General features: G+C 41.9%; 1 protein-coding gene across 1 annotated transcript; it reads right to left on the reverse strand.

Moving 5' to 3' along the window:
• Window positions 1-1,423: 1,423 nt before the first annotated feature.
• On the reverse strand, window positions 1,424-26,713 carry CNPY3 (canopy FGF signaling regulator 3). Its single transcript, XM_075217259.1, has 7 exons — window positions 26,626-26,713; window positions 25,128-25,227; window positions 23,434-23,566; window positions 11,604-11,700; window positions 7,783-7,905; window positions 7,373-7,490; window positions 1,424-2,350 (listed from the first exon to the last, which is right to left on the reverse strand). Exons 2-7 carry the CDS (start codon window positions 25,216-25,218, stop codon window positions 2,145-2,147), a joined length of 768 nt encoding a protein of 255 aa, XP_075073360.1. The 5' UTR covers window positions 25,219-25,227; window positions 26,626-26,713; the 3' UTR covers window positions 1,424-2,144.
• Between the last annotated feature and the right edge of the window lie 745 nt (window positions 26,714-27,458).

A 27,458-nucleotide genomic window follows, 5' to 3' on the forward strand; every position in this document is an offset into this window, starting at 1 on the left:
TTATATGTTTTTTGCCCCATGAGTGCCCTACTACACATATTCCTCCTTTTCCTTATTGTTATACTGCATCATATGGGAGGATGCACCTTTCTTAGCGATAAAGAATTAATAGAAAAATACAGAATAAAATAATTTTATACCAATGATGAAAGAATAAACATATCGCTAGGTCAGTGGGCTTACCCAGTGCGGTACATTTTTGTTTAGTATAAGGGAGTTCCAGCAGAGGGCCTCTATTGGTTAAATGGAAGTGGCTGTCCAAAAGTGGATAACCCCTTTACTACCTATAAATTGAATGGTCATGGAGTCATTTAAAAAGGTGTATACACTATAAAGTAAATTGTAAAACCTGTTTAACATGTTGCTCTTTCCAATATCTATTTAATCACATGTTGGGGAACAGTACAAGCTCATATTAATGTCATTGTCCTTGTTAGGCTGCTGGTCTGATAACCAACCCACAGAACTAGATGACGGAGGTTTTCACCTATAGCAGCCGCCTTTCCCTTAGAGCTTGATGCGCTCACCGGTACTCAGATGCCCCCCAGGACTTAGCTCCAGATGTAGTGTGGGTTGGTGATGCAGGGCCACAGCAGCAGGCCAGGAGACTGGTAGAAAGCAGCGGATAGTCAAAACGATAGCCAAGGTCAAGGGTCACATGCAAGCAGGGTAGTCAATAAACACGCAAGAGGTCGGAGTTACAGGCAAGGTAGCAGGGTCCAAGGTACAGGCCAAAAGGATCAGGGTCACGAGCAAACAGGCAGAGTCCAAAATCCAAGCAGGGGTCATACACAGGAAATCCGACAGAGTATCCACAGGACAGGGTACAGCAAACAGGAGCAGGTCAGCAAGACTGGTTCAGAACAGCTATAACTGGCAGTGAGGCTCAGACCTCACTGCCTTAAATACTACTGGCAGCCAATCACAGCCTAGCTCTGCAAGTGTCACATCCCAGTAACTAATTACATTATTTAGCCCGCAGGCTGGAACTTATTTGCGCGCGCCCGGCTTCCTACATTGTCGGGACGTGGCTCTGCACAAGTAGTGCAACGGTCAGGTCCTGCCAGGAAGTGACATCCCGGTCCTCAAGGGCACTGGAAGCAAGTCGCGTTGGCTGTGAGTACCGCCGTGGCTCGTAACAGTCCTTTAATATTTATTTCTGCTTTTCTGCCATTTTCTGTTGTCTCGCTTTATCGACAGCCAAGGTCCCTTTATCATGGCTTTATATGAGCACAACTCTTCATTTCGGATGTATCACCGGAGGTTTTCAGTTTTTCAGGCTAGAAGCTTCATTCTTGTGCAAGCCAACATGGTTTCTAATCTATTTATTTAATGTATTTAAAAAAACAAACACATGTAACATCCGTTAAAAAGAATGAACATAACATTCATAAGAAGTAATAAGACGACATGACCAATAATATACCTTTGTTTCAGACTTTATTTACATTCCATACTAAAAGAGTTTCTGAGCAAAACAAGAGAGGAGGCAAGGGAGGTACGAGATACACAGAGTGGTTAGGACAGTGATTAGAGAGAAGACCGTAGAAAGTATCCAGAACACAGGGATTTGTAGAAAGGGGAGCTGGGAAGTCTGTGCAACATGAGTCATGCGAGTGCCATGGGTTCAAAAGGTGACAGAGACCAGAAGCATTGCAGGTCAGAGAAGGAATTACTGCCATAAAAAAACATTTGATGGCAGATAGGTGAAAGTAACATAGTAACACTGGCAGGGACCAGGCAGATAATAAGCAAAGGACCCACCTGGGTGTCACAAAGTTAAAAAAACAAACAAACAGGGACACTGTTGGCTGGAGAACGATAAGCTTGATCCCTTTTACTCAAAGCAGACATCAAAAAGGGAATATAAAAATAGATCAAAAGTTCAGGATAGCAAATCATACAATATTCTTGGATTCAATAGTTAGATTCCAGGATACAAAGTGCCCATTCCCAATATATTTTAATATTTTCTTCTTGTCCTCCTGTAAAAATCATTTGAGCTGTAGAGGGAGGATGGGGTGTAGTTTTATTAATTAAAGGGAACAAGGACATTTAGGGACTAGAACCCAGATGTATCATGTCTGGAGTGAACAACTATTTAACCTGTCCAAGTTTGTATGAGTTGAAGAGATGGGTCGGCGTCAGAGCTCATCACTAAGTCTATTTTGGGGGATCTCTGTCTCGGGTACTTCCAATTTTCCTGGGATTAGTCTGTCAGAGTTTTTATCATTTGTGTCTTTTGATACCTTCTTGGTTTTCTTTTTTTCTCCTTTCTTGGTCATTTTCTTTTTCCCAGTTGAAGGAGCAGTGTCTCCTTTCTTACTACTCCAATTCTCTGAAAGACAGCCTGCAAACAAAAGATATTATAGCCAATCAAAATAAAGAAACAAGGACCAAAGCTTAATTACAACAAAAAAACAAGACAGATATTACAGTCAATAAATACTCACGGGGTGCATGGGCTGAACAAAGTAGAGTAAAAAGAGGGTCTTCTTATAAGTTAGTTGGCCACTCATGAGTTGTATTATATTCTGGGCTGTATGTTGGTGAATGGCGCTCTGCTATATTCTGGAAAATTTATGGCCTATTATATCCTGGACAAGTGGAGGGCTACATATTATACTGAACAAAATAGACTATTTCTTTATTACATGCTAGTACTTATTTTAAATGTCCTTATTGGCAGCATTTGACACTATTTTGAGTCCCCTTTTAAAAACTTGTGCACGATACACTGAAATATCTGTACTTCAGGTGCAAGCTTCACTCTGGAAACCAGACTGCCTGGAAACTGCCCTTCATAATACACACACAAGGTCTGTTTTACAAAGACAAATTTATGGTCATGTATGATGCTATATAGAGGTATACTGGCTATATGGTCATGTGTGATGCTATATAGAGGTATACCGGCTATATAGTAACATAGTTGATGAGGTTGAAAAAAGACACCAGTCCATCAAGTTCAACCTATTTTGGATCTCCTGCGATCCTGCACTTATATTTGAAATTGATCCAGAGTAAGCAACCGCCAATCTGTTTCAATTGTGAAAATCCCCCCCGACTCAATATTGCAGTCCTATTTTTACCCTATATCCACCACTATCCTTCATTTTAAATTAACGGTCGTATCCCTGGATACACCTTTCCGCTAAAAATTTGTCTAACCCTTTCTTAAACATATCTATTGAATCTGCCATCACAACCTTCCCTGGCAATGAATTCCATATCTTGACTGCCCTTACTGTAAAGAACCCCTTCCTTTGCTGGTTGTGAAATTTCCTCTTCTCTAACCTTAGGGGATGACCACGTGTCCTGTGTATGGTCCTTGGGGTAAAAAGTTCCCATGAAAGCTCTCTGTATTGACCCCTAATGTATTTGTACATAGTAATCATATCTCCCCTTAGACGCCTCTTTTCTAAAGTAAACATGCTTAAACTGGCTAACCTTTCCTCATAACTTAATGAATCCATACCCTTTATCAATTTTGTCGCCCTTCTCTGAACCCTTTCTAGTTCCAAATTATCTTTTTTATAGAGTGGTGCCCAGAACTGTACTGCATATTCAAGATTAGGTCTTACCAACGATTTATACAGTGGCAAAATTACACTGTCTTCCCTTGCATCTATGCCCCTTTTTATGCATGCCAATACTTTGTTCGCCCTTGCAGCTGCTGCTTGACATTGAGCACTATTGCTAAGTCTACTGTCTACGAGCACTCCCAAATCCTTTTCCAATATAGATTCTCCTAAATTAATTCCATTTAATTTATAGATTGCGTTCTTGTTTTTGATCTCTGAATGCATAACCTTACATTTATCTGTGTTAAACCTCATATTCCATTTGGCCGCCCAATCCTCCAGTTTATTTAAGTCCCTCTGTAGAGAAGCTACATCTTGCTCTGATTTTATTACCTTACAGAGTTTAGTGTCATCTGCAAAAATAGAAACTTTACTCTCTAAACCATCACCAAGGTCATTAATATATTAAAAAGGAGTGGTTCCAGCACGGAACCTTGAGGTACTCCACTTAAGACTTTTGACCAATTAGAAAATGTTCCATTTATCACAACTCTCTGTTCCCTATTCTCCAACCAGTTTTCGATCCAAGTACAAATTTTGATTCCTAGACCCAGTTCCCTTATTTTGTAAACCAACCTCTTGTGTGGTACTGTATCAAAGGCCTTTGCAAAATCTAAGTAGACCACATCTACTGTCCTGCCCTGGTCTAAGTTCCCACTAACTTCCTCGTAGAAACTAATTAGATTAGTTTGACATGACCTATCCCTCACAAATCCATGTTGATTCCCACTAATAATTTTATTGTGTACCAAGTAATCCTGAATACTGTCCCTTAAAATACCTTCCAGTAGTTTCCCCACTATTGATGTCAGGCTTACAGGTCTATAATTCTCTGGTTGTGATCTCGTCCCCTTTTTAAACAACGGCACCACATCTGCTATTCGCCAATCCCTTGGTACTGAGCCTGATGAGATTGAATCTCTGAAAATTAAGAATAGCGGTCTAGCTATTTCCGAGTTTAACTCCATAAGGACCCTTGGGTGTATGCCATCTGGACCTGGAGCTTTATTTATCTTAATATTCTTCAGTCGCCTTTGGACTTCTTCCTCTGACAACCAAGTATTAATTAATGGCATGGTTTCATTTCCATTTTTATGTATTACTCCTGCCATTTGTTCCTCTCTGGTAAATACTGAAGAAAAGAACGTGTTTAATACCTCTGATTTTTCCTTAGTATCATTTATCAATTCACCCATCTCACTTCTTAGGGGTCCTATATTATCTTTTTTAATCCTTTTGCCATTTATATACTTAAAAAACTTTTTGGGGTTTGTCTTACTTTCTTTTGCAACGTGCCTTTCATTTTCTAATTTAGCCAATCTAATTTCCTTTTTGCATGTTTTATTACATTCCTTGTACCTACAGAAGGACTCCTCTGACCCTTCAGACTTAAACAATTTAAATGCACGCTTCTTCCTTTGCATTTCTTCCCTTACCTTTTTATTTAGCCACATTGGTTTCGACTTAATTCTTTTACATTTATTTCCCATAGGAATGAACTTATACGTGTATGTTTCCAACAACATTTTAAAGACAGCCCACATTTCTTCCGTATTTTTTCCTTCAAAGGCTTTGTCCCAGTCTATGCTCTTTATAGACTCCTTTAGCATATTAAAATTTGCCTTTCTAAAGTTTAAAGTCCTAGTTGATCCCTTATACCGTTGTTTCTGGAAACTAATTTCAAATGAGACCATATTATGATCACTGTTTTCCAAGTGCTCCTTTACTTGAATATTTGATATTACGTCTACATTGTTTGTTATTACTAGGTCCAGTATAGTCCGGTTCCTAGTTGGTTCCTCTACTAATTGGGACATGTAATGGTCTTTTAGCGTGCTCAGAAACCTATTTCCCCTAGCTGTACCGCAGGTCTCAGTACTCCAATCAATGTCCGGATAATTACAATCCCCCATATATAAAATTTGACCTAGTTGTGTAGCCTTTTTAATTTGCTGTAGAAGTTGGGCTTCCTCAATCGTACTAATATCTGGCGGTTTATAACATATCCCTATCAGCAACTTCTCTGAACTTTTTCCTCCGCTGGATATTTCCACCCACAATGCCTCTATATTATCACCAATATTCTCGTATTTAACTTCCTGAATACTTGGTTTTAATTCTGGCTTAATATAAAGACATACTCCTCCTCCCCTTTTATTTACCCTATCCCTCCTGAAGAGAGAATAGCCTTCCAAGTTGACTGCCCAGTCATGTGTATCATCCCACCAGGTCTCAGTAATACCTATAATATCATACTGCTCATTCATTGCTACTAGTTCTAACTCCCCCATTTTACCTTTCAGGCTTCTTGCATTTGCAAGCATACACTTAAGTCTATTGCCTCCCTTAAGTATTTCTTTTTGATTTAAAAAGGGCCTCTCCTTATCGGCTATGCTTCCCTTTCCCCCCTCTCCACCCCCTTGACTCTTGTTAAATTCCTCCTTACTACTCTCAATGTCTATCCCATAAATACTTGCTTGCCCCTCCCCCCGGAGCCTAGTTTAAAATCTCCTCCAACCTTCTAACCATCCTCTCCCCTAGCACTGCAGCCCCCTCCTTATTCAGGTGCAATCCATCACGACAATAAAGATGGCAACTGACCGAGAAATCAGCCCAGTGCTCTAAGATTTCAAAACCCTCCTTCCTACACCAATCTTTTAGCCACGCATTAACCTCCCCTAATCTCCCGCTGCCTCCCTGGACTAGCGCGTGGCACAGGTAGTATTTCCGAAAATACTACCTTGCATGTCTTTGCCTTAAGTTTGCGACCTATGTCCCTGAAATCATTCTTCAGGACACCCCTTCTTCCTCTAACTCGGTCATTGGTGCCAACATGCACCAAAACCGCTGGGTCATTCCCAGCCCCTCCCAACAATCTGTCCACCCGATCCGCAATATGCCGAGCCCGAGTACCCGGGAAGACAACACACTGTTCGGCATTTTACTGACTGCCTGCCTAACGATTGCTGTTGTTTACAAACACTCTCTAGCAGATGGACTATCTGACATTAACTGTAGTGCTCTTCATAAGCAGGCAGTCACAAAATAGCCTGTTTTGATCAGTGTCACCCAAACACCTAAAAATATATGTACATTCTAATCCTGGCACCCGCTGCCTACAGCTAATGGAATATTGGAACACCACATAGAATTTAGAAATCATCAGTGTCAGCAATATTGGGGCAACACAAATATTTCTTATTGAATATTGATACCAATTATGGGCATGAGTTCAATTCCCGACCATGGCTTTATCTGTGTGGAGTTTGTATGTTCTCCCCGTGTTTGCGTGGGTTTCCTCCAGGTGTTCCGGTTTCCTCCCACACTCCAAAAACATACTAGTAGGTTAATTGGCTGCCATCAAAATTGACCCTAGTCTCTCTCTCTCTGTCTGTCTGTGTCTATATATAAGGGAATTTAGACTGTAAGCTCCAATGGGGCAGGGACTGATGTGAGTGAGTTCTCTGTACAGCGCTGCGGAATCAGTGGCGATTTATAAAAAAAAAAGGTGATGATGATAATGGGATTGCTTACAAAGCCAACTAAATATTAGTGTCAAGATATATTGAGGTACATACAGATACTTAGTGGTAATGACATTAGATATATTGATACCACAAATACAGCTCAATGAATATTAGTATCCACACATACAAATTATTGAATATTAATGTCAGCAGATGAATTGGGACCACACCAATTTACTGAACAGCAGTATCTCAAGATATATCAGGACCACACATATTACTTATTCAATATTGACCATTGTAGAGAATGGGATCACTCACTTTTATCTTGCCCTTTCAACACGTGTTTCACACACAGAAAGTCCGTAAGATCCTCTTTCTGGTGATTTCGATACCAATCTTCGATAACTTCTTCGTACTCCTCCATCATGACATCACACTATGTCAGGTGGTGTACAGCAAGCATCAGGAGCAACAAAAGCAGTAGAGTAATATCACATGCAGAGTGGAAATACAAGAATAAATAACTAAACAAAATCATCACTAGAAAACGGTTTCCATAACTTGTGTTAAGGAAAGGAGTGTAGATGTGATTTTATCTCTCATCACATAACTGTAATAAAAGTATTTTAAATTTCTTCATTTTTGTCTAGCTCCCCATTCTGCATACTGTAATATGTCTAATTTGCATATACTTATCCTACTAAAGATCCTACTTTTCTGTGAATTACCTGCTTCTTCATATCAGCAACCTCAGCAGATGTTTCATTCCAGAGTTCATATGGAATATCCATCACAACTTTCACACCTTTATGGACAAGGTGATGCAAAGTCTGGAAGGTTTCTGACATTCCCTAAGTGACAAAAAACCTTGAGTTAAACATTTAACACATCTGCAACTAATGTAAAAACCAATTAGGCACTTTGAAAATTAATATATAACATCAATGCTGAGTGCATAGTAACAGACTGACCCTACAAAATGAGAATGAAGCCAGAACAGAGGACTTCATGCAAGCAGGGTAAGTAGAGAACATGGCACTAGAAACTCGGGAAATCAGAAAGCAGGAGGGTAGAAATTCAGGTAAGCAAGGCAAGAAACCCTCAGGCAAAAATAGTTATAAGGAGCACATTGGGGAGCATGGCACATTGGGAGAAAAAGCAGAGGTCTGGACTACAGATGCTGGAGAACTGGAGGAGAGGAGCCCAGGCAAGCAAAGAGTGGGAGGGGAGGAGCCCAGGCAAGCAGAGAGTGGGAGGGGAGGAGACCAGGCAAGCAGAGAGTGGGAGGGGAGGAGACCAGGCAAGCAGAGAGTGGGAGGAGAGGAGACCAGGCAAGCAGAGAGTGGGAGGGGAGGAGCCCAGGCAAGCAGAGAGTGGGAGGAGAGTTATGAGTGCTCCTGCCACCACTCTGTATAATCCACCACCACCAACCTTGTTTTTCACCAAATTCCTTCCTTTGTATTACAAAAGTGTGTTTTTTAATTCACCTGTAGCTGCCCCACTGGGGCCTAGCTGAGCACTATCCCTCGCAACATCCTACCTCTCCACCCTCGTACAAGTACTACAGGCAGGTAACACATATCTCACCAAGCTGTCTCCACTCAAACCTTCAAACCTCCCTCTGGTCACCACCTAAAATATCTTTTGAAAACGAACCTGGTGACCAACGTCCTGTTTGGAGTCTCACCAATATCCCATTCTTATTGGCCCTTTTCCTCAACAACTCTTTAAACCCCTACACAAGGACATACATATAATCTCTTTATAACTTTAAGGGGTTAAACACTCCTCACAAATGAGCAAATCTTCTTGTGATCCTTCAAAACTTGAAAGGAGATCAAATGTTCCTGCAAGGAATAAATTTTGTTAAATATGTTCACCTGAGCTCCGTTCCAAGAAATTTCCTACCTCTTTCCATGCATGAGACATTAAGCTGAAGAAACGCGGGATAGTAGCATGTCATCATACATTTGACCCCCTAGAAATCCACAGGGGTAAAGAAGCTAGATCTGATCAGGTTTAGTAAACTGAAAAACCTTCTATGTACACTTGTTTATATTTACGCCCCTAATAACAATCAACATAGATTCTTAAGAAGCTGTATTCTATGTTATCTTTCTATCTCAGACGAGGAGAACTAGTAGTTGGAGGTGACTTTAATGCAGTGCTCATGATTAGCCCAGATAGGTCCTCTACCCAGGAAGGCACATCTGAAGTTAGGGATACCAAGAATTCTAAAGCCCTCCAGGAATTTCTAAAACTCTACCAACTCTATAATTCTTGGACAGTAACCTACCCCTGTCCAGAGACTACGTGTTATGAGTTGGGTAATAAAAGGTATATTCTAGAATTGATGGGATCCTGCTCAGGCATGACCCTACACTAAAGCAGACACTAACCTACTCCCGATGCTGTTGTCAGATCACACCCCACTTTTGCACGAAGTCAACTTGGAGAACCAATGAATCCCTACTAGATGATTTGAACAGCACTACATAATTATGAACAATTTCTGCTAATACTTTGAACATAAGACTACTTCAGAAACAACTCCAATTACACTATGGGAGGCCAAAAAAGAAGTTCTGGGAATCCACCTGAATGCTATGGCCTCCAGAACAAAAAGACAGAATCTGGCCAAAACTATCCAGCTATCTGAGACCATAAAAAAATTATAAAGGCCAACATAAACCCTCGATCACAACACCCTTCAGAGAATCAGAACTGTGCTACTGTCTAATCAGGCTACTAATGAACTTAGATGGCCAATACAAACCTATAACGAGAAGGCTAAAGGGTGAAAAAGCACACATCTCTTAGGACCAGATAGATGCTCTGATGTACGTCCATTTGTGCAGAGTAACTTGCATGAAATAGCTCTAGGTATACTCAGAAACAGACCTTAAGCCAATGAACACAATTGCACGCAATTCATGTCTGAACGCTAATGACACTTACTACAGTCTACTACTTGATAGGCAGAACAGAAAAGGGAAGGGGCTAACTAATGTAGGCCATTTACAGCAAGGCTGTGCTGTGTGACACAGCATAGACTATTTTTTAAAATACACATATGCATTCCACTACATAGCACAGAACATGGGTATACAAGATATAGTATAAAAAAAAAAAAACCATACTGCATGCATTAAAAGCATCTTTTAATGGTAATTTATGCATTCAATATTAAAAAAAATTACAATATTTGATTTTTATAAAGAAAAAAATCAATATGTATTAATGATTACATTGTTTAGAGTTGTTCATGTATTTTCTAATATTACATTTTTTTATGCATTCTGATGTGACCTTATATTGCTCATGCTACAGTTCTTTTTGTCAATGTACAGCAAGTTCTGGGTAGGCAGAGCGTACCTACACCTACACCCAGATTCAATCGGAAACGTAACTTGAGATAGATTTGAAAACAGTAAGAACTACATTCAAGTTCCATGCTCTTTTTTAAAAGGCATAAGTTTCTTAGTGTCTAAACTCTTGTACCCACAATCTCTTGGTCATCAGAGATTCAAGAGGAACCCTAACCTATGACCCAGACAATATTTGATAAAAATTCTAAAAATATTATTTAGAACTATATAATCTCCACGACAGATAAAGGGAAACAGAAACAACTACTCAATTTCCTGCCTGAAAATCTCCCTAAACTATCCTACACATTGCAGGATGGTCCTGCAGCACATGCAATCAGAAGACCTCTCTTGAAACCCTACGCTCCCATATTCTGCCACAGCTAGATGCCTTATTGCTAATTCCTGTAAATAGCTGGAAACCCCATGCCCTTGTTTCTTCTTGTAAGCATTACATCTACTTCACAGCTTGCATGGAAAAAAAAAATCACGTACCGCAACGATGAAAACATCTTTGATCAAGTATGGAATGCATAGCTATTCCAACAGAGCCAAACCACACAAACATGAACATAAGCAAGACTAATATCTCTAAAGCACGCTCCCACCCCAGCATCAATAACTGCATGGCAATCCTATAACAAGATAAGCCCAAGGCCTTCTACATGAGCTTTCAGAATGCACGGCATTATCTATATATTTAAAAAAAAAAAAAAAACATGGTGGCTTCTACAACCTTTCTTATCTCCAAGCTACCTTCACAGGCTTTATATATGTATTTACAGAAATACTGTAAAACCTTGGATCCTGTTAGATAATATACCTTTCATGAAACTATAAAGTAAAATAAGAAAAAAATAACTTTAAACAATATGGTACTAATCTTGAGACAGGAATATAACATTAATTCTAGTGGAGAATTACAAAATTACCGCATTCTGTTTTTTTGTGAAGGGCCACTTCCAGCACACTGATTATGAACCTTAGCCAGGTAATATTATAATGTGATTAATAGTTAGTATATTAGTTTTTATTACAAATAAGGCATGCAAAGAGAGGATTCATGAGAGCCCACCCTACATGGCTTGACGAATCATGTTTTGGGTCCCAACCTATAAGTTAAGAACCCCTATTCTAACACATTAATGTTGCCTTAAGAGTACTTTATATACGGACAATACCTTAGCAAAACGATTGCTGCCAGTCCGTTCTTTATGAAGGTTGTACTCCAACAGTCTTTGACAGAGGCCTTCTGTGACATCAATCAGTCGAATATCTCTGAGGATAACAAAAGTCTGGTGTCTAATAATCTTTGTGTTAAGTTAGGGATAGCTTAACTAAAAATACAAGTTGCGTAGTATAAGAGTTACTCGAGATAAAACAATGATCTTAGGGGAAGATTTGTTACTATGCATAGCAGACTGCTTTTCTGAGACGATAATGATTTGCGTCAATAGCCTTAGTCTGAAATTGCTAAAAACAGCAACTCAGCGGCATAGCCATGTAATACAAAGGAAATATACATCGATCAGCCACAACATCAAAACAATCTGCCTAATATTGTGTAGGTCCAGCTCAAGCTTCCAAAGCAGCTCTGACCCGTCAAAGACCCCAGCCATCCTCATGATGTAAAAGAAAACGAGATTCATCAGACCAAGCCACCTTCTTCCATTGCTCTATGGTCCAGTTCTGGTATTCACATGCCCATTGTAGGTGTTTTTGTTGGAGGACGGGGGTAAGCAGGGGCACTCTGACTGGTCTGCGGCTATGCAGTGCCATACGCAGCAAATTGCGATGCACTGTGTGTTCTTATACCATTCTATCATAGCCAGCACTAACTTTTTCTGCAAATTGTGCTACAGTAGCTCATCTGTGCAATTGGATCAGATGGGCTAGTCTTCGCTCCCCACATGCATCAATGAGTCTTGGGCACCCATGACCCTGTCTCCGGTTGTCCTTCCTTGGACCACTTCTGGTAGGTACTAACAACTGCATACTGAGCACACAAACCTGCCATATTGGAGATGCTCTGACCCAGTCATCTAGCCATCACAATTTGGCCCTTGTCAAAGTCTCTAAGATCCTTACTCTTGCCCAATTTTCCTGCTTCCAACACATCAACTTCAAGAACAGAACATTCACTTGCTATCCCACCCCTTGACAGGTGCCACTGTAACGAGATAATCAATGTTATTCATTTCACTTGTCAGTTGTTTTAATGTGTGACTGATCGGTGTATACACTATATGGACAAAAGTATTCAGACGCTTGACCATTACACCAATAGGGACTGTAATGACATTGTATTTAAATACATATACTTTAATATGGAGTTGGTGCCCCTTTAGCAGCGATAACAGCTTCCACTCTTCTTGGAAGGCTTTCCACAAGACGTTGGGAGTATTTCTGTAGGAATTTGTGCCCATTCATTCTGTAGACCATTTATGAGATCAGGCACTGATGTTTGATTTGAAGGCCTGGCTCGCAATCTGTCACTCACCGGACTGTGAGTGCTTCTTCCCGGACTATTAGGAACCGTGGACGTCCTCTATCCTGAGGGACTGCGCATGCGCAGCCCTTTCCAAACCTTCAGTGTATGTTCCTTTAACTTAATTGGCAGATCAGGCAACCTCCCTATATTAAGCACCTGTGGTCAACACCACGTTGCCTGATCTTGGAGTCTCATTCCCCATGAGTCTCTGAAGGTGTTCCTGTGTTTCCTTGTTCATTCAGCCCTGCTGATTCCTGTGGTTTCCAAACCACTTCTACCTCTGTGGTTTCCAAACCACTTCTGCTACTGTGGTTCCCATACCACTTCTACCATCTACTATATCATCGTGACTGTGAGCTGATTCCTATCCGCTGCCTCCGTGCACTACAGTCTTCTAATCACTTCAACTCTACCATGTATCATTGGGACTGTTAGCTGATGCCTATCCGCTGCCTCCGTGCATTACAGGCTTCAACCACATCCACTCACCTGTTCATGATTGTGACTGCCAGCTGATTCCTATCCGCTGCCTCCGTGCACTACAGGCTTCAACCTGCAACTCGTCTGTGTTTCATCATCGTGACTGCTAGCTGATTCCTATCCGCTGCCTCCGTGCACTACAGTCTTCAACCTGCAACCCGTCTGTGTTTCATCGTGACTGTTTAGCTGATTCCTATCCGCTGCCTCTGTGCGCTTCAGTCTTCAGTCCTTGTCTACTCTACCGTGTTTCCTTGAGTCTGCTGCCACTATTGCTACCCGCTACTCTCCGTGATCATCTGTTCCAGTTCAACTCTGCTCCGGTGTCCCATCGTTACTGCACCTGCTGGTTGCTATTGGTTACCTCCGTGTTCCCGCAGAGACCCGCTGCTGTTACTTCTCAGCGCTACTCATCCATCTACTGCTGATCCGCTCTCCACGCCTTCCTGTGTTCCCTGCTGGTCTACCTACCTGTGCGCTGCACCTGCTAGACCCCTGCTTCACCCATCCAGGGACTTGTATCCTGCTGGCCTCCTGCCCTTCAGGTATCTCTGCACTCCTGTCTGACTGCCTTCTCCTGAACCACGGTATGCATACTTCCCATTGACTGTGCTGTGTATTGCATACCTTGCTGGACTGTGTTGGTTCTCCTCTGGAGTGTACTATCCGCTGAGTCTATTGCCATCATTGACTGTGTTGGTTCTCCTCTGGAGTGTACTATCTGCTGACTCTACTGCCATCATTGACTGTGTTATCTCATGCCGGATTACTTCAAGAGACTTTCTATATTGGCAGTGTTGTTCAGTCATTTATACACTTATATTGTGCATATTACTGTGGATCAAAGTCAAGGTGCCCGTGTATATATTGTGTTGCAGTCTCTCCCCGTGCACCTCCTCACATATATATTCAGTAGTACAACTTGCTAACGCAGACCACTGACTCCCCGGATACCTCCACTTGGATTCCATTCCTTCACTCAGACAGCGGTACAACTTGCTATCCGCAGACCGCTGACTCTCATCACCTCCTCGTTTCTGTTGGACATTCCTCCTCACTATAGCAGTGGTACAACTTGCTACCGCAGACCACTGACTACCTTCACGTGTCCTTTGTCCATACAGTTCCTCGTGTATTACTACCTCCATATTGCCAGTGCTGCTAGTCATAGACTTTCCTGAGCATCTCATCATCTGCTATTTCCTGTTCCGTGATCACCCTGCTACCAGAGTACCATATTACCACCTATACTGCTCTGGTAAGCCTATCACCTGGTGATCCCTGGGTAAAGACTCCTAGTGCCCGTGACAGTAAGATCAGGCCATGACAGACCCAGATACGGAACCTACTGCTAAAGAGATGCTGCAGCATCTGGTCAGCCGTGTGGAGCAACAGGATGCTCGCCAACAGCTGTTACTTCAATGTTACCAATCGTTAACCTCCCAAGGAACATCTGGACAGACTGTTACAGCTAGTATTGAAGCTCCTGTGCTTTCCTCCGTTTCCCCAGTGCCATCCCAGGTGTCTACAGCTCCTACGCTTCACCTGCCTACTCCGTCAAAATATGACGGGGACCCCAAAACTTGTAGAGGTTTCCTTAACCAATGTTCAGTCCATTTTGAACTCCAACCTCAAAATTTTTCTACCCATCGTTCCAGAGTGGCCTATCTTATCTCATTGTTTTCTGGACAAGCCCTGGCTTGGGCCTCCCCTCTGTGGGAAAGAAACGATCCAATTCTACAAGATAGTGCCAAATTCATTTCCACGTTCCGAAGTGTGTTCGATGAACCAGGTCGTGTGACCTCCGCTGCTTCCAGCATTCTTCGTTTGCGACAAGGCTCCCATACAGTAGGACAGTATGTCATTCAATTTAGGATCTTAGCCTCTGAACTTCAGTGGAACACTGAAGCATTAGTTGCCGCCTTCTGGCAGGGGCTCTCCGATAAAATTAAAGATGCACTGACTACCCAAGAGCTTCCTTCGTCACTAGAAGATTTGATCTCTCTTTGCCATCGTGTAGACATGAGATTTCGTGAAAGAGAATCTGAGAAAACAACTTCTGCTAAAGCACCTCTTCGTTTAAACCCTCAATTTCGTCCAGTTTCACCTTCTGTGATTCCCATGGAGATAGGACGTTCCAAATTATCTTTAGAAGAGAAGAAACGAAGAGTAAAGAATAGACTCTGTATCTATTGTGCTGATTCCACACATATGCTCAGTTCTTGCCCTAAGAAATCGGGAAATGCCAGGCCCTAACTAGTTCTGGAGAGGTGAAGTTAGGGTCCCTGGAGTCCTCTCCATTGTCTATGAAATCTAAAGTCTGCGCTTTCGATGTTACGATTTCCTTTGCTACCAAATCCTTTGAGTCACAGGCATTGATTGATTCCGGAGCAGCAGGAAATTTCATTTCTAAATCACTAGTGAATCAATGGTCCCTACCAGTGATCACTTTAAAAACACCCATTACTGTGACGGCTATAGATGGATCACGTCTCATCAATGGTCTCATCACCCAGAGTACGTCTCCAGTAACCCTTCAGATTGGTGTACTACACCGTGAAGAAATTTCGTTTTTAATTCTTCCTGTTACGACAAGTCCGATTGTCTTAGGCCTTCCATGGCTTCAGTGTCACTCTCCCCAGATTGACTGGCGCACCCCTCAAGTTACGTCTTGGGGGTCTGAATGTCACCATCGTTGTCTCTCTCAAGTTATTCCTCTTAAAGTACAGCGATCTTCCATCTCATCTTCCTCCCCGGGACTCCCTCCTCAGTATGCTTCATTTGCCGATGTGTTTGATAAAGCTCAGTCTGAACGTCTTCCTCCTCATCGTTCTTGGGATTGTCCGATCGACCTTCTACCTGGCAAGACTCCTCCCAGGGGTCGGGTCTATCCTCTCTCGTTACCTGAAACTCAAGCCACATCTGAGTACATACAGGAGAATCTCCAGCGTGGGTTCATTCGACCTTCCACCTCTCCCGCTGGAGCTGGGTTCTTCTTCGTCAAAAAGAAGGATGGATCATTACGCCCTTGTATAGATTTTCGTGGACTCAACGCCATTACTATCAAGAATCGGTATCCCATTCCGCTGATCACTGAGCTATTTGATCGCATCAAGGGAGCTCGGATATTTACTAAGTTGGATCTTCGTGGTGCCTACAATTTAATTAGAATCCGTTCCGGTGACGAATGGAAGACCGCGTTTAACACCAGAGATGGGCATTACGAATATTTAGTAATGCCCTTCGGGCTGTGTAATGCCCCCGCTGTTTTCCAGGGTTTCATCAATGAGATCTTTCGGGACTTATTATATGTATGTGTCGTTGTCTACCTAGACGACATATTGATCTTCTCACAGGACCTGCCTTCTCATCACCAACATGTGGCAGAGGTCCTCTCCAGACTACGGAAAAACTCGTTGTTCTGTAAATTGGAAAAATGTTCATTCGAGTTACCCCAGATTCCATTCTTGGGGTATATAGTTTCCGGAGTTGGCCTGAAGATGGATCCAGACAAAGTAAATGCTGTACTACATTGGCCTCAGCCAACTACTCTTCGTGCCATCCAGCGTTTTTTAGGTTTTGCCAATTACTATAGACGCTTCATTCAAGACTTTTCATCCATTGCATCTCCCATTGTGGCCCTAACTCGGAAAGGGGCTAATACTAAGCAATGGTCATCTGAGGCTCTCCAAGCCTTTCAAATCCTCAAAGAGGCCTTCTCGTCTGCTCCCATTCTGCGACAGCCTGATGTGACACTCCCCTTCTTCCTAGAAGTAGATGCCTCTAATGTGGGCTTAGGAGCTATTCTCTCCCAACGCTCGGAGCAACAAAAATTACATCCTTGTGCCTTCTACTCTCGGGGTCTTCTGCCCGCAGAGAAAAATTATACTATCGGGGACAAGGAGTTGCTGGCCATCAAAGCTGCATTAGAGGAATGGAGATACTTGTTGGAAGGAGCTCGCCATCCTGTGACGATCTTCACGGATCATAAGAACTTGTCATATTTGCAATCTGCTCAATGCTTGAACCCTCGTCAAGCAAGATGGTCTCTTTTCTTTTCCCGTTTTGAATTAATTATAACCTTCAAACCAGCTGCTAAGAACAAGAAAGCTGACGCTCTATCTCGAGCTTTTGTGACGTCCTCTGATGTAGAAGAGGTTCCCAACCATGCTATTCTAGACCCCAAATGTATTTCTCTGGCTGCGTCATCCACCAAAATGCTACCATTTGGGAAGACCCTCGTGCCTCCTACTCTGAGGAGGAAAATCCTTTCGTGGTTCCATGCCTCTCGTTTTTCTGGACACGCCGGTGAACATAAGACCTTTGAGATTCTCTCTCGTAGTTACTGGTGGCCTTCAATGAGGAGAGACGTCAAAGAGTTTATTGCTTCCTGTGATTTATGTTCTCAGTTCAAATCCTCCCGCAGAACTCCAGCAGGGTTGCTGCGACCACTACCCATTCCGTCCAAGCCTTGGACCCATATTAGTATGGATTTCGTTACTGATTTGCCACCAAGTAAGAATCACAATACTATTTGGGTAGTGGTAGACAGATTTTCGAAGATGGCTCATTTCGTCCCTCTGTCCGGTTTACCTTCCTCGTCTACTCTGGCTGAACATTTCATTAAAGAAATCTTCCGCATCCATGGATGTCCGTCTGAGATTGTGTCAGATAGAGGAGTACAATTCGTTTCCAGATTCTGGCGGGCCCTTTGTAAAACCTTGGGCATACGATTAGCACTCTCATCGTCTTACCATCCGCAATCTAACGGACAAACGGAACGAGTCAATCAAGATCTTGAGACTTTTATTAGGATGTTCTCTTCAGCCAACCAAGACAACTGGGTAGAATTGCTCCCTTGGGCTGAATTCGCCCATAACAACATGTACCATGAGTCATCATCCAAAACTCCATTCTTTGTGGTCTACGGTCACCATCCGTCTTTTCCGGAATTTCCTGCCCTCCCGCCCACCCAAGTTCCTGCTGTGGAGACTGCTTGTCAGACCTTCAAAAATATCTGGTCTCAGGTCAAAACCTGTTTAAAGAAGACATCTAACAAATATAAGTCTTTCGCAGATAAGAAGAGGCGGGCTATTCCACCACTAAAAATTGGAGATCGTGTCTGGTTATCTACCAAAAATATTCGTTTGAAGGTTCCATCTATGAAATTCGCCCCTCGTTTTATTGGTCCATATAGGATCATTCAAGTTATCAATCCAGTATGTGTTAAACTTCTTCTTCCTAAGAATCTTCGGATTTCCAATGCCTTCCATGTGTCCTTGCTCAAACCTCTCATCATCAACCGTTTCTCGACTCCTCCCTCAGCACCGCAGCCAGTTCAAGTTCATCAGGAGGAGGATTTCGAGATTACTGAGGTATTGGATGCAAAAATTTCGCGAGGAGTCCTCCGTTTCCTCGTTCATTGGAAGGGCTTTGGTCCTGAAGAGCGTTCATGGATCAAAGCTGAAGATCTTAATGCTCCTGCCCTTCTGAAGAAGTTTTATTCCAAAAATCCGGACAAGCCCGGTTCCAGGCGTTCTGTGCCCACCTTTAAAAGGGGGGGTACTGTCACTCACCGGACTGTGAGTGCTTCTTCCCGGACTATTAGGAACCGTGGACGTCCTCTATCCTGAGGGACTGCGCATGCGCAGCCCTTTCCAAACCTTCAGTGTATGTTCCTTTAACTTAATTGGCAGATCAGGCAACCTCCCTATATTAAGCACCTGTGGTCAACACCACGTTGCCTGATCTTGGAGTCTCATTCCCCATGAGTCTCTGAAGGTGTTCCTGTGTTTCCTTGTTCATTCAGCCCTGCTGATTCCTGTGGTTTCCAAACCACTTCTACCTCTGTGGTTTCCAAACCACTTCTGCTACTGTGGTTCCCATACCACTTCTACCATCTACTATATCATCGTGACTGTGAGCTGATTCCTATCCGCTGCCTCCGTGCACTACAGTCTTCTAATCACTTCAACTCTACCATGTATCATTGGGACTGTTAGCTGATGCCTATCCGCTGCCTCCGTGCATTACAGGCTTCAACCACATCCACTCACCTGTTCATGATTGTGACTGCCAGCTGATTCCTATCCGCTGCCTCCGTGCACTACAGGCTTCAACCTGCAACTCGTCTGTGTTTCATCATCGTGACTGCTAGCTGATTCCTATCCGCTGCCTCCGTGCACTACAGTCTTCAACCTGCAACCCGTCTGTGTTTCATCGTGACTGTTTAGCTGATTCCTATCCGCTGCCTCTGTGCGCTTCAGTCTTCAGTCCTTGTCTACTCTACCGTGTTTCCTTGAGTCTGCTGCCACTATTGCTACCCGCTACTCTCCGTGATCATCTGTTCCAGTTCAACTCTGCTCCGGTGTCCCATCGTTACTGCACCTGCTGGTTGCTATTGGTTACCTCCGTGTTCCCGCAGAGACCCGCTGCTGTTACTTCTCAGCGCTACTCATCCATCTACTGCTGATCCGCTCTCCACGCCTTCCTGTGTTCCCTGCTGGTCTACCTACCTGTGCGCTGCACCTGCTAGACCCCTGCTTCACCCATCCAGGGACTTGTATCCTGCTGGCCTCCTGCCCTTCAGGTATCTCTGCACTCCTGTCTGACTGCCTTCTCCTGAACCACGGTATGCATACTTCCCATTGACTGTGCTGTGTATTGCATACCTTGCTGGACTGTGTTGGTTCTCCTCTGGAGTGTACTATCCGCTGAGTCTATTGCCATCATTGACTGTGTTGGTTCTCCTCTGGAGTGTACTATCTGCTGACTCTACTGCCATCATTGACTGTGTTATCTCATGCCGGATTACTTCAAGAGACTTTCTATATTGGCAGTGTTGTTCAGTCATTTATACACTTATATTGTGCATATTACTGTGGATCAAAGTCAAGGTGCCCGTGTATATATTGTGTTGCAGTCTCTCCCCGTGCACCTCCTCACATATATATTCAGTAGTACAACTTGCTAACGCAGACCACTGACTCCCCGGATACCTCCACTTGGATTCCATTCCTTCACTCAGACAGCGGTACAACTTGCTATCCGCAGACCGCTGACTCTCATCACCTCCTCGTTTCTGTTGGACATTCCTCCTCACTATAGCAGTGGTACAACTTGCTACCGCAGACCACTGACTACCTTCACGTGTCCTTTGTCCATACAGTTCCTCGTGTATTACTACCTCCATATTGCCAGTGCTGCTAGTCATAGACTTTCCTGAGCATCTCATCATCTGCTATTTCCTGTTCCGTGATCACCCTGCTACCAGAGTACCATATTACCACCTATACTGCTCTGGTAAGCCTATCACCTGGTGATCCCTGGGTAAAGACTCCTAGTGCCCGTGACACAATCTCTGTTCCAGTTCATCCCAAAGGAGTTCGATGGGGTTGAGGTCAGGGCTCTGTGCGGGCCAGTGAAGATCTTCCACACGGAACTTATCAAATAATGTCTTTGTAGTCCTTGCTTTGTGCACTGGGGCACAGTCATGTTGGAATAGAAAAGGACCTTCACGAAACTGTTTCCACAAAGTTGGAAACATTGTCCAAAATTGCTTGGTATGCTGAAGCATTAAGATTACCCTTCACTGAAAATAAGGGACCTAGCCCAAACCCTGAAAAACAGTCCCATACCATTATCCCTCCTCTACCAAACTTCACAGTTGGCATAATGCAGTCAGGCAGGTAACATTCTCCCGGCATCTGCCAAACCCAGACTCACCCATCTGGCTGCCAAACAGAGAAGCATGATTCATCACTCTGCAGAACACGTTTCCACTGGTCCACCGTCGGTGTGCTTTACACCACTCCATCTGACGCTTGGCATTGGTCTTGGTGATGTGAGGCTTGCATGCAGCTGCTCGGCAATGGAAACCCATTCCATTAAACTCCCGCCACACAGTTTTTGTGCTTACATTAATGCCAGTGGAAGTTCGCAACTCTTCAGCTATGGAAGAGTCTTGGTGAATTTTACGCACCATGCGCCTTAGCGTGCGTTGATCCTGCTCTCTGATTTTATGGGGTCTTCCGCTTCGTGGATGAGTTGCTGCTGTTCCTAAACGCTTCCACTTTCCAATAATAATCACTTACAGTTGACCATGGAATACCCAGCAGGTACGAAATTTCACAAACCATCTTATTGCAAATGTGGCATCCTATCACAGTACCATGCTTGAAGTCACTGAGCTCTTCAGAATGACCCATTTTGTATCACAAATGATTGCAAATGGAGACTGCATGGCAACGGGTTTGATTTAAACACCTTAATTCCATAATTAACTGGAGTAGCAAAATACTTTTGTCCATATAGTGTATATTAGGAACAATTAAGGTACAGATCGGTGACACAGCAGTTGGCACTGCAGCCTCACAGCATTTGATCCTTAGCTGGCTAGCTTCAAAACAGGGCTCTATGTGTGCAATTTGCATTCTTTTCGTAGGTTCACATGGAATTACTCCCACAGTCAAAAGACAAGGTGGCTCAGATTTAGCATGGATCATTTATAATGTGCAAAATTAATCCGCTACATTATGTTCACACAGCTTAGGGTATAGTTAGGCTTGTTTGTGTTTAGTTAGTTAGACATAGAATGTATGTCTATATCTTGTGTTTGTAAAGAAAAACCAATAAAAATACTTTATTCAAAAAACATGGTGGGCCCGAGTCATTAAGGAATGCATACTGACCGCATCGTGCGTTTGTTTTAAACAGCACATAAATCGACTCTGAATACTCCTGAAGTAAACAAGGAACTTATCTAAAGATATGTGTGGTTTTGACAACGGGTGTAGGTTTACTCTGCTCGACTAGTCCAGACACTGCAGGATACCTACAATACCTACATGGAATATAAAATCTCAAAAGAATGCACATAAACAAAATATTAAGCAATTAATGTTACCTGTCAATAATAAAGTAATTTATACATGGAAATTTTTTATTCTTATTTTTTATTCCCTCCTTGGAAAAACATTTATTAGGCTGTAGTTAATGTCTACTGTACATACAGACATTTTTACAGTTGCTCCTGATTGCAGACAAGATATAATATGCATACAATACTGACATAACTAGGACTCAGGCTAGCTCTGTAGCTGGAGAAAGAGATACGGGTGAAAAACAAGTAGCTTTGAGACACCCAGAGCTTGAATCGGACATGACTGCATGCGCTCGAGCTTGGCACAGCATTACTGTAAATTGACTAGAGCCAAACGCCCCTTCCCAGCCCTGTTCCCTCTCCAAAATCGTAGGCAGTAGTAAGTGTCCTTTGCATACTAAGACAGAGTGGACAGGGCTATGCTTTCTGGCGTACGGGCCAGCTGCGGGCATGCGCAGAATGATTTTGCGTATAAAATCAGCAGATACATAATGACTCAGGCCCGGTATGTGTGTGTTGGAAATGGGTAATAACATTTTTGAGTGCTTTTAAAAACTGCAACTTATATTTTGAGTTTAATGATCCTTTAAATTAAAATTTAAAAGAACTTACTTATGTTCTCTTTGAATATCACAAGTTAAAACCATTTGATCCCCAAACGATATAAGATGGCCATACACTGTAAGCAACACTCATGTAAGAAATAAAATACTGATATAAATGTATGGTAGACCTGAGCCACAAGAGAACGGTGTAGTGTAAACTAGGTTAATACCACATGACAAAGAGACAGGTTTCACAGTGTAACAAGATGAAGGTGCAGTATAAGATAAACTAGAGCCACATGAGAAGGGACCTGTTCACAATAGATTAGTGGCACAAGATGAGGATGCAGTCTATACGAGACTAGCACCTAATGAAAAAAAAAAAAAGTGTACACTATAGTCACAGGATAAAGGATAGTAATGACAGGCCAGTGTTACAAGACAAGAGTAAAGTGAGACAGGTGTAATATAGTGAGGTTGCAGTGTGCGTTATGCTACATTTACATGACAAGGGTGCTATGTGCACTAGACTAGTGCCACATGTCAAGAGTACTGAATAATCTAGGACTGTGTTATTTTTTAAGAGTATAGTGGAAGTTTAGTTAAGGGTAACTCACGAATTTGTGTACTTAACACTCTTTTGTTTTTTCTTGTTATCATCCAGTAACCCATAGCGAGTATCGATCACTTCATGTGTCCGAGAGGTCTCGTCAAAGGAAGATTTCAGCTCCACAGCAACATACTTACAAACTACAACAGAGGAAATATTAAATAATTATCTTTTATTTATAAGGTAGTGACATATTACATTAAGAGTCATCATGACACAAACAAATACCTACATTGGCATGAAACAGAAGGCAAAGATTTGCCTTGCCCAAATGAGCTTACAATGTAACAGGTGTGGGGAGACTTGATACATAAGGTAGCGGAATAACAATTGTGGCATCTGGCGGGCAAAGTGCTTATGGCTACCGTTAGGCAAACACATTGTCACTAATACTGAAGCAGTCATTGTCAACTAGCATTTCTGTGCAGCTATCGTTGGTGTGGCACAGTTGCATAAAGGATAAACAGTAGAAGGAAAAAGACATGAAAGATGTACTAGTCACTGTAGAAACATTCATCTGCTGACAACCTTGACTATCCTTCACCATTTATCTCAACTGATCTTCTTTCCTCTTCTGATTCTGGAGAAGGCTTTTGCGTTGTACAGCCGCTTGTGCTTATCCGCCATCTCAAAGTAGTCATGTACCCAGTGTTATTCTTTAGCATCATACTCGATGTTGGGCACAGAGCCAGAACACTTGTTCCCCATGTTCAGCAGCGGAGATCACCAAAAGGAGGAACATAGATGGCAGCAGTAATGACAGCAAATAAATAACTGATAGTTTCCACTAAATAAACCCGTCCATTGTTACTGATGTAGAAAAAACAAAAAGAAAAAACAAACACAAGTGGGTGCCACATAGAGGAGTATAGTAGGGTCAGGGCAGGTAGCAATGCTGGCTTGAGCGATTGAGATTTTCAAATGGGTACTCACAATTAACAATATCCAAACACAGGGATATTACATTTTCAATGTCCATATTTAGTGGATGGTGGGCAACAACTTCCTTCGATACGGACTGTAGCGGCTGAAACTCTCAGGACTGTGAACAAGTATGCCAAAAAAAAACAGAGGGCACCCCAATGTTCTAGCGAACTGTAGCAAAAGTGCAAAGATACGTATGCATAATGCTCACCGAGTGTCTTTGTTGACTAGGCATTAATGTCTCAGACACCATGTAAAGCTTATAGTGAGTAGAAATAGCAGTGCACTTGGTCGATTGGTCGGCAGTGTTTCTCTGGAACTGAACAAGTACAGAACACAGCAACGACATTCTTTCAAATATCTTTTATAATAAACTATACTTCAAATCTTATCATCAATGTATATTTTTGGCATCCAGTTCTAAGAAACACAACATCTGATAAAAAAAACCTCAGAATAAACAGGCTGTCCAAACACTGTTATATGAGACTGACCGATTGGGAGTAAGCGCTACAAACAAGAGGTGCAGCATATTTCATTGCATTCCATCTATGTGTTCCTAAAAGGAGGACTTAATTTGCTTCATCTTCCACTAAATTTTGTGGGTTTACAACAGCCTGGATATATACAGTATGCTATAAGGAAGAGCTAGCACTAGATGATCCCACCTGTCAAGCCCCCATATCTGGGCTGCTAATTATAATTTGACAGTTTTTTTCTTCATACGCCACTGTGAATCCTGTAAATAGTCTAGACATGTGTACACAGTGATCATACCTTCACATTTATTAGGAAGATGTACCCATTCACTTTCCATTGTGCTGGTCAGTCTGACAAAGAGTAGAAGGAGCACGTGCAGGAACCACATGATGGATCACTGAAAGAAAACAAATCAGTGGTAGAAGCATCCTTCGTAACGTCTATGCAGTAACTATAAAAATGTGTGTGGATAGATATATGAATAGAAAGGAGACACACACACACGTGACAAGAATATATGTACATATTCTATAAAAATATATTCTTATATTTAGTGAGTAGTGATGTCCCTTGTGTCACATGACTCATTGTAAAAGTGTTCAGTGATGAAATGTATAAATGTCAGTGAAAGCAAACTGGATAGGAGGTTCCCCTCATACAACTAACTAGCTCCGTTTCATACTGAAACTTGTGTGTTATAAGAAATAATGTCCCTCCTTACAGCAAAATATAAAGGAAATTAAAGGTCACCTTAATGTGAAGTTATTTTTTGTTTTTAACATGCAAGAGATGGCTATCATTTAAACTTGCAGATATAGGTGAAATACATGCCCTTGCGCTAATTAGTCAGTGCTTACTTAGTTTGCTATAAATTGATGTTATGATGTGAGGTCTGCATGTAACTTGCAGCATGCACATATGCAGAGGATTGAAAAGCTGATCATTGTGAAATGTAAAGGAGAAAAGTAATCACTAGAAACAGGGTTCTGCAAAAAGTCAGATCTAAGGCATCCTAAAACAGGTAACATAAGCTCAAAAGATAATCAGTTAATTTTAGAAAAATAAACAGCAAACAAGCATAAGAAATATTTTACTGATTTAAATAACTACTCATGAGATGCACAGTAAATGATTAAATACTTGACCATAATAATTACACTACCATGCATTAATGTTTACACAGTCACATTATTCTTATTCTTTATTTATATTGCAACACTATATTGTGATGTGTTGAACAAAGGCTGTTAATTTATTTACACCAGTCTGTTCCCCAGTAGAGTTCACAATCAAATGTGTCAAATGTATCTACTACAAACTATTGCACACAGGGTCAATTTAGTTACAAGCCAATTAACCTCCTCTATGTTTTTGAATTGTCTAAAGGAAGCAGAGGAAACCCAATTCCACCAATAAACGTATATGAACTTAGCACTATGGGTGATATAGATGTATATCCCATATCTTCCATCTGTCCCCTATTATGTCCCAAATTCCCATGCTCCATATTTCTTTTTAAATAGTCTTTCTTGGGTCTGCTGCATATATCTGTATGGATAAACTCCTCCATGAGAGTGTCTATGACCATATGAAAAAGTGCATGTGTTTGTACAACAAAGTCCGTGTTTAGCCTTTCTGTAATGCTGGGATGTGTATGTACGGATTACATAACTGTAATTCAAATAGCCAGAGGGGAACACTATTTAGAGATATTAAAATATAATATAAATGAATGTCACATTATATGCCTGGAGATGTAATAAAATTATTATAAAATAAATATTCATCATCTCACCCTTCCTTGCTTCTCTCCGGTAACTTCTGCTTTTTGGTATCACGTGGCCCTGCAGCCAATCATAGAACACGAGATGTCCTCCAATCACAATGACATCGTGAAGGTTTAGTTTCCATTTGCCAGAGCTGTAAATAGGTATACCTAACACAAGTCAAAAATGTCGTCAACTCTATCTCAAAGAATAGAACGGCGGCCATTTCTTTGTAGTCTACAATATTTTATAAGCCATGTTTTGCAGGTAGCAGGGTGAAAATTAGTCGGGCGACTTGTGAAGAATGTATAATATGTGATGTTTGATGTGTTAGCCCTGGATAACATTGTAATCTATTTTGTTATAAAGATAGGTACAGGGACGTTACGTGTATAATGTCTGTGGGCAAATACAGACTTCTTTTTTACAAAATACAATTTTTTTTTAATATTTCATTTAAAAAAAACTGGTGACCAATATTTTTGCCACATTATTTATAGGATTCTAAAATGTATCAAAATCTGAAAGTATTAGCGTCAAGAACAGAGGTGCTGAAAGAACCAAAAGTTGGCTCCCATAATTTGTGTATGTGGTCAGATGTCCAATTCTAATGGGAACTACCTCTCTTGGGTATTCTGTTCACGCACTGACACTTTGTGCTGCAATGGTTGAGCACCACTGATGTACGGGAAAATAGATTTGTTACCCTTTTCAGTACCCAGAACATTGATGCTGTGTATTGTTTAGTAGTGTTAGATGGTGTTATATAGTTTACTGATCTCTGTTTTTTTTACCAGCAAAAATGTAATCTTTTTTTACTCAGTAAATATACTGACAGTTGGCAACCATTGCCATAGAAAAT

The sequence above is a fragment of the Mixophyes fleayi genome, chromosome 6 (assembly GCF_038048845.1).
Source record: "Mixophyes fleayi isolate aMixFle1 chromosome 6, aMixFle1.hap1, whole genome shotgun sequence".
NCBI lineage: Eukaryota > Metazoa > Chordata > Amphibia > Anura > Limnodynastidae > Mixophyes > Mixophyes fleayi.